This window comes from Plecotus auritus (genome assembly GCF_963455305.1).
Source record: "Plecotus auritus genome assembly, chromosome: 2".
Taxonomy (NCBI): domain Eukaryota; kingdom Metazoa; phylum Chordata; class Mammalia; order Chiroptera; family Vespertilionidae; genus Plecotus; species Plecotus auritus.
Window position 1 is genome coordinate 30,312,350 of NC_137771.1, and position 8,150 is coordinate 30,320,499.

General features: G+C 60.6%; 1 protein-coding gene across 1 annotated transcript; it reads left to right on the forward strand.

The window, feature by feature from the left end:
* Positions 1–1,309: 1,309 nt before the first annotated feature.
* Positions 1,310–7,095, forward strand: CLDN19 (claudin 19). The gene is made up of 5 exons (XM_080655632.1): positions 1,310–1,704; positions 2,910–3,074; positions 3,176–3,260; positions 4,853–5,005; positions 5,765–7,095. The coding sequence occupies exons 1-5, from the start codon at positions 1,482–1,484 to the stop codon at positions 5,811–5,813; spliced, it is 675 nt and encodes a 224-aa protein (XP_080511758.1). The 5' UTR covers positions 1,310–1,481; the 3' UTR covers positions 5,814–7,095.
* Positions 7,096–8,150: the final 1,055 nt, after the last annotated feature.

Sequence of the window (8,150 nt, forward strand, 5' to 3'; positions counted from 1 at the left end):
GCACCCACCCCTGACCCTTCAGAGGGCTGGCTGTTCCTCCAGCTCCCAAGGACTGGGGCTCCAGGCCATACCAGGGGCCCACGCCTTGGGTGGACACACAGGGCAGCCATTGTCTGTGCAGTGCCTGGCACCCTCTCGTTTGCATAGCCACGTGAAGAATGCAAGGATGCAGGCTGGGGATGGGTCTCTGTAGAGGGGGGCCAGGGCTGTGGGGGAGGAAGCTGGGGTGGTCAACAGCAGGACCCTGCATTCACCCAGTTCAGTCCAGCAAAAGCAGGTGGCCCCTGGAGATGAAGGGGGCGGCTGGGGGAGGGAGCTGGCAGGAGTGGGAGCAGGGTTGTGACATTCCCCCTGTACCCACAACTGAACTCAACTGAACGTGAGGGGATTGCTAATGAGGTCCAGGAGAGTTAAATATTCTCTTGCTCCAGAGGGCGGAGCTGGTGTGGGAGAGAGAGGGGAAGGTGGGTGGGAAGAGGGGGAAGCCTGAACCCCAGGAATGTGCAGAGGCCACGGCTCCCTCCCCACCAGGCTGCTCTGGAGCTGGGGGCCAGGGCACAGTGCCTCGGGCCCCAGCAGGAGCGGCTAAGCCAGCCAGAAGGGGATTAAGGAGCTGAACAGTCTGCCTTCCTTCAGGCTGATGCCAGAAGGCCGGTGCTATCTCCTACCTCCCTGCCAGGCCCCTTGCTGACCAGCAGCCAGGTCTGGGCCAGCCTTGATGGGTCCCTCTCTGCCCTGCTCATATCCTAAACAGACCTCACAGTGCATATTCCCTGGTCTGGCCTCCCCTGGCTTTATACACATGGCCCCCAGGTTCCCAGGACACCCTCTCTCCAACACCCCTTCCCAGCCCCGTCTCTCCAAATCTGCCTCAGAGTCCTCTCCAAAAAGTTCTTCTCCCCGGTGTCTTCCTCTAGTCTTACCTGCTGCACATTGGAATTCCATTTCTTTTCTGTCCCACAGGCTGAGAGCACAGAAGCCCCGGAGTCAGTTCAGCCACCCAAGAGCAAAGTCATTCCCCTCGGGGCTGGAGCTCCGGTAGGAATTAGGAGAATTTTAGGCACTGGCATCAGGTTCCTAAAGGGGTTTTCCTGGCAGAAAGGCCCTGAGGACAACAGGGTCACTCCCCCCAGTCCCTCCCTTCTCTGTCCCTGGGGGTGGGGCAGGAGCACCCACCTGCTCCACAGCCAACTCCCACCCCCAGGGGGCTGGGCAGGAGCTTTGCTGGGACCTGCCCTGGCTTAGCCGGCTGCTGTGGGCGGGCCCCTGGCCATGCCAGCGCCTAGGCCTCCCCCTGCATTCTAGAGCCCCAGCCGCTGCCTTTGCTGCTGCTGTGGCTGGGCTGCCACCTCTCCTCAGCCTCTTACCACCGCTGCACCTCACCCGCCCAGCAGCTTGGCTCACCTGGCCATGACCCCCGCTCCCCCAGGGACCCTGGCCCAGCCCTGAGCTCTGGGACCCCCAGCCCCCTCCCCTGGGCCATGGCCAACTCGGGCCTCCAGCTCCTGGGCTATTTCCTGGCCCTGGGTGGCTGGGTGGGCATCATTGCCAGTACAGCCCTCCCGCAGTGGAAGCAGTCCTCCTATGCCGGCGACGCCATCATCACCGCTGTGGGCCTCTACGAAGGGCTCTGGATGTCCTGTGCCTCCCAGAGCACCGGGCAGGTGCAGTGCAAGCTCTACGACTCGCTGCTTGCCCTGGAAGGTAGGCCTCATGCCAGCTGGGCTGGGAGTGGGGGTGGGGGTGGAGAGTGGGGAGTAGGAGGTCCCGAGCAAGCTTCCATACAGTCCACCATCTGCATGGGCTCCACTCTCCAGCCCCTGCCCCCCGCCCTGTGAACTTGTTGAAAATCTAGGCCGGCTGGGTGTCCCACAGCGGGCAGGGGTCTAGATTCTGGCAGCCGGGGGTCCAGATCCCAGCTCTGCCACTGTAACCTTGAAAAAACCACTGGCCCTCCCTCTCTGTGTTCCTACGTCTTCATGTATAAAGGGAAAACTATGACAGAGGCTGATGGGAGGGTCAGGTGAGATGAGTGCCTGGCACTCAGAAAGGCTCGGTCAAGACCCTCCCCTCCCCTTCTCCCCATGCTCTGTAGGCAGACACCCGTGCGCACTCACATGCTGGCCCCGCCAGCTAGGAAAGCATCCACATGCAAGCACACCCACATGCATGCGCACACACACACACACACACACCTACACACATGCACACATACACGTGCATGCACACATGCATGCGCACATGCATGTGCTCCAGCCTTCAAGTTGTTCTCTGCTTCCTCCTGGGGGTTGGAATTGAGCCTTCAAGTTGTTCTCAATTCCTGGGGTTTGGAATTGAGCCTTAAAAAGTTGGCTTATAAGCAGGCACCACTGCAGCTTTGTCCCTGGCTTGGGGCCCACAGGCCAGAGCCCAGCGACCAGCCATCTGCCCCCAGCCCAGAACTGACCCGGGCAGCAGGCATACGGCTGCATGGGTGACTCAAAGGGCAAAGGGGAAGGTGGCAATAATCACAACAGCCAATGGGGGTTGGCATCCCTCCCTAAGGGCCATCTGGGCTGAACTGGGCCTCAGCTGCCTTCAGCTCCTCCTTTTGCCGAATCTGAAAGGTCTCAGTAGAAGCTGCCCCTGCTGTTTGGGTGGGGTAGGCCCCAAAGGGAGTCCCAGCCAGAGAGCGGCTGATGAGAGGACTGCCTGGTCACCACAGAGAAGCCTGAAAACGAGAGGGAACAGTGAACGATGGGTTGTACAGGGAAGCTCCACCCCGAACCACCTTTACTACACCCTCACTCCTGCCCACGGCAGTCCCAGAGCAGCTTCCAGCTCCTGCTCCAGTCCCTCCCTTCCGGGGCTCCCCCGTCCACCCACTTCCCCGCCCGCCCCCCATCGGCTCAGCCCTTCCTGCCCCCCAGGTCACATCCAGTCAGCAAGAGCCCTGATGGTGGTGGCTGTGCTCCTGGGCTTTGTGGCCATGATCCTCAGTGTCGTCGGCATGAAGTGCACCCGGGTCGGAGACAGCAACCCCATTGCCAAGGGCCGCATTGCCATCTCTGGGGGGGCCCTCTTCCTTTTGGCAGGTGAGTGCCCCTGGCTCCTTCTCCACCATGTTGGCCATGACAGGTAGTCCACCCTGTGGCCAGCAGGGGGCAGATCTGAGCACCTGCTCCTTTGTCCTTAGGCCTCTGCACCTTGACTGCAGTCTCATGGTATGCCACCCTGGTGACCCAGGAGTTCTTCAACCCGAGCACACCTATCAATGCCAGGTGAGTGCCAAGACATGGCTTGGGCCAGGGGTCAGGCTGGGCCTCCCCTCCCACTGCCTCTGGGGCCACTGGCCTACATCCTGCAGGGTACATGGACAGCGCACAGGGTGTTGTCACTGAGAAGCTCTCTGTGGCTGGGCCCTCCAAAGGACAGGGTGCCTGTGAGGACATCCAGAAGCTAAGTGCCTGGCTCTGGGCTTCAATCCCAGCTCTGCACGTACTGCTGTGTACCGAGCTAGTTCCTTAATCTTCCTGTGCCAGATTACCTCCCTGTTAAAGGGAGCTAGGACCCGAGGACCCGAGGTTGTGAGGGTTTAACGAGATATGCAGGTAAGGGACTCAGCACAGTGCCTGGGCCCTGGAGAGCACTCAGCCAAGCCCCGCTGTTGTTATTTCTGCGGGAGGCAGCCGTTACTTGGGGTGGGAAGCAGGGTGGGTGAAGCTGGAGAAGAGGTCGGGCAGATCACGGAGGATCTTCAGCCATGGGAAGGTTTTGTTCCTTGGGCAGCTGACAACCCCTCCAGCTGTGGTGTGAAGAATGGTGGGAGAGGGGCAAGACCATTAGGTGCTGTTGCAAAGGTCTGGAGCAGAGGGCATGGGCCAGGGGGCTGGCAGTGAAGAGTAGGTCAGAGATATTTCAAAGGCTGGAGGGTCAGGACACATAAGGTGGGGGCTGAATGGGGATCTGAAGAACCTGAGCCCCTGTGGCTCCTCCCTCACCTCTCAGCTCTGCCAGGAGCAGAGAATGGGACAATCTCAATCCCAGACATCCCACAGGCCTTGAGCAGGTGGGGAGAGTAGGGTGGTGGGGGTGGAGGAGTTGCGGGGGGTGGAGGGAGGATGAGAAAAGATGCCTGGGCTGTAGCAGTTGGGAGTGCTCCCTGGAGGAGGCAGAGGTATGGAGAGGGAAGAAAAATGAGACCTCGGTTGTATGGCTTGAACAAGCATGGTACTGAATGGCCACCTAGTGAGAGTCCGGGCAATTCAGGGGAGCACAGAGGAGCCTGGGAAAGTCCCCTGGAGGAGGTAGCTTCTTAGCTGGGTCCTGAAGGCCGAGCACAGGAGGCGCAGAACAGGAGATGCTCCAGGAGGGGGCGCCTCAGGCAAAGGCACAGACGCAGGTAGACCCAGGGCACTGCCGAGGCTGGTGGACAGGGCCCAGACCTGAAGAGCCTGGAGTGACGTGGAGGGTCTGCCCTTCTCAGAGGGCAGTGGGGAGCCCTGGCTGGGATTCTAAGGGTCAGACCGTGACTGAGAGAGGCAGCAGGGATTGCCCTGCTCTGCCAACAGGACCTGCAGGCCCTCCCCTACCCCTGGACTGGCCAGATAAGGAAGGGGCCCGGGGTTGCATGGAGCAGCCTCCCATGGGCCTGGGGGTCACCCTGTATAGTGTCGACCTGCTGGGGTGGCCACGGAGGAAGAATGAGCACTCATCCCAGCTCATCCGGAGCGGCTGCTAGGGCCTGTGAGGCCCCAGTCTCAGCTCCCAACACCTGCCTGACCCCAGCCAGGGCCCAGGCTAGGGAGCCCCTGGTGACACCGAGCTCCTGGGTTGCAGCCATACCTGATGGCATCCTCCCTACTCCTTGCAGGTACGAGTTTGGCCCAGCCTTGTTCGTGGGCTGGGCCTCTGCCGGCCTGGCCATGCTGGGGGGTTCCTTCCTTTGCTGCACGTGCCCAGAGCCTGAGAGAGTCAACAGCAGCCCACAGCCCTACCGGCCGGGACCCTCAGCTGCAGCCAGAGAGTACGTCTGAGCCACCAGCCCCAGCCAGCAGTCTACCCCCAGCACTCCACAGCCCCTGCAGCGCTCTGGGCAGGGCCCATGGGATACAGGGTGTGCCCTGAGCTTGGTTAGGGCTCTGAGCAGCTTGTCCCCAACATAGGCATCCACCCTTCGCTCTGAGACCGAGACCCAGACACTCAGAGAGAGGCCACATGTGCACACACAGGTCCAGGTGCAGGCATGGGCCGGTCCACCCAGTCTCATGGCACCTGCGTGTTTCCCCACAGTCCAGGTGCCGGCCCTTTCACTGGAGGCTTATTTACTCACTGAAGGCCTACGTGAGTGTCTACACCGTGCTGGGCCCTGGGGGCAGAGCAATAAAGACGGACCTTGGGGCAGAGCAATAAAGATGGACCTTGGTGTCCAGCGCCCTGGGGTGGCCAGAGCCCTGGGCTCCTCACAGCCACCGCATGAAGGAGGCAGTGCTGGGATGACGAATGTTGCCACATTGTACATGAGGGAACAGGTTCAGAGAGACCCCATGCCTCTGAGCTCAGGTCTCAGCTCTGCAGCTTGCCCAGCACTACGTGGACACCCACACAGACTGCGTCCTCCTCCCCCTCCCCCAGGGAACGGGCCCCAGGCAGGGCTGCTTTGGGGGCCCAGGTCTGACCCCACTGGCCAATCCCTGGGCCCAGGCCTGATCCCCACAGCCCCTGCCCCTCCTTCCCCCTCTGCTGCTCACCCCACTAACCAACTGTCCTCTCTTTTGACTTTCAGACCAATTCTTAAATTGTCTGCCTCCTCCAAGGCCCCCCTGGGTGTGTAATGCCCAGCCCCCCAGCCTGGCTGTCTCCCTGCCACACCCAGACTGTGTGTTTGGTACTTTTTGGAAAGAGAAGTGAACACCCAGCCCCAAGTGTGGTGTCATTTGATCTGTCCCGGGCATGGCCAGGGTGGGGGCTGGCTCAGAGAGATCAGAGCTGGTCCCTGGGGTTGTTAGGCATAGGATGGGGAGACAGGTCCAGGGTGGGTTACACAGCGGCCGAGGCTGACCAGGACTCCTGCCCAGTAACCTCCGCAGCCTGGCCTTGGGTTGGCCCTAGGACCTCCTAATGGGAGACCCCACCCTGAGGCCTGGCCCAGCACTGGGCAGCATCCCCGGGTCAGGGATCCCTGGACCTACAGAGAGATGCAGTCCCGCCCCTGTTCCTAGGTCTGCCCCTGGGACAGGTACCCACCCCTTAGTCTAAAAGGGGGAGAGGCCTCAGAGGAGAGCAGGGAAAATGAACCCGGATCCGTTCCTCCCTCCTGCTCAGGCCTCTCCCACCACAAACGTCCTTCCCGGACCCCGAGTCTCTCTCTGGCCACCGCCTTCTCTCTCCCACGCGGAAAGAGCTGACACGATGGCCCCTTGCCTGCCCGATGCCCTCCTCAGCCAGCTTCCTTCTGATTCCTCCACCACTTTTTGTGACCACCTCTCTCACCAAGTCACAGATCCCAGGACACAACCCAGCCTTCTCCGAGCTTGACTCTGAGAGATGAATTCTGACAAGATGAATGTCGAGGGAGCGGGAAAGGGAGGGAGGAGAGCTGCTGTGGGATCACTGGTGTGGGCCCTGGCTGGACAGCTGCTGCACATCCCTGCGGAGTCTCGGGAATGGCTACGGCATGAAGGCATGAAGCCCATCCAGCCTCTGGCCAGAGGGGGCGCCAGAGAGGGGCCCGAGTGTGGCCCTAAATGGTTTACATGGATGAGTACGAAGAGTCTTCTGGCCTGAGTTCCATCCTGAGCTATAACTCAGCTGCTCTCGCCTCTGACGCCCAGGCTCCACCCCCGACACCCCCATGTAATCGGCCTGGGGTGACTGGGCATCTGAGCTCAGGCAGCTCCCGAGGGGCGGCAGCGGTCAGCACCTCTGTGAGGCCTAAAGTTGGGGCCACATTTTTCCCACTCCGGGGCGGGCGGGGCGGGGCGGGGCGGGGGGGAGTCTCAGAGGAGCAAGGCACCGCCAAGAAGAGGTGAGGAAGCCCTGTCTCCCTCTGCCTTTCCTGAGACCCTGAGACCAGGCTGTTCCCCGAGTCTCCCAATAAACAGACCCCTTTTGCTGAAACCACTTGGAGTGTGATTCCTGTCGCGCAGCCACAAGAGCCCTGTCTAACCCCGAGTTGGAACCTGGACACTGAGTGTCGCAGAAGGCTCCTGTCACTGGTGCAGGCTGAGCAGCGTGGGATGTGGGGCCCAAGGCTCGACCTCGGTCCCAGGCTGGGGATTTGGCAACCAAGCAGTTGGCCAGGAAACTGTGTGGTCTCTTACGGTTCAGGGTCTACCAGAGGCTCAGGACTGTCACTGAGCAAGGTTTCATGCGCCCCCCCCCCCCCCCCCACACACACACACACCCCACCCACCATCCTCACGGATAGAAACAGCACCAGCTTTAGAGAAAAGAAAGGAGACAGGAGGCATGGCTCAGGTCTGCGTTCCTCAGGCCAGGATGCGGGCGGGATTTTAAGGGGCAACAGTTAAGGGCCCACCAGTGTTCTCCTAGGTGGTGTATCCAAGGTTAAACTTCTTTTCTGGGTCTTGTTAAAACAGGATAGAACCAGGTTCTGCAGTGATAGGACTTGGTCGGAAGATGTGGGGATAGGCTGCCCTAGCTGCTTCCTGAGGGTTTCAGGGACAGGCAGTGAGAGAGCCCAGCTCTGCGCCCGGGGCAGGCCTGAGAGCAAGGCAGGAGCACACTTCAGTGTGGTCCTTCCTAAAGCGAGGCCAGAGTCTGGAGAGGTGGAGTCAGTTCACCACATACAACCCAGCTAATACACTGATGAACAGTGTGTGGGGGGTGGGAGCAGGCCGGGCGGGGGGTGGGTTGTGGTGCCGGCAATGTGAGGGTGCCTGGGAGAAGGGAGAAGGGTTTGGAGCCAGAAGAGTTTGGGAAGCTTGATCCCCCAGGACTCTCCTGAAGCAACTTCTTTCAAATGTCTACGTCAAGGTCACTTGAGCTGCCAGCCTGTGGTGGGGTTAACTTCCCAAGCCTCAGGACTGGAATCCTGTTTACTGTCCCAACCTCAAGGCTAAAGAATTAGCCAGAGGCAAAGGGTTTAATCCTAAAGCTTCTGCCATTGTTTTTGCAAACACTGCCCACCTAAGAATGAAATTGGCCAA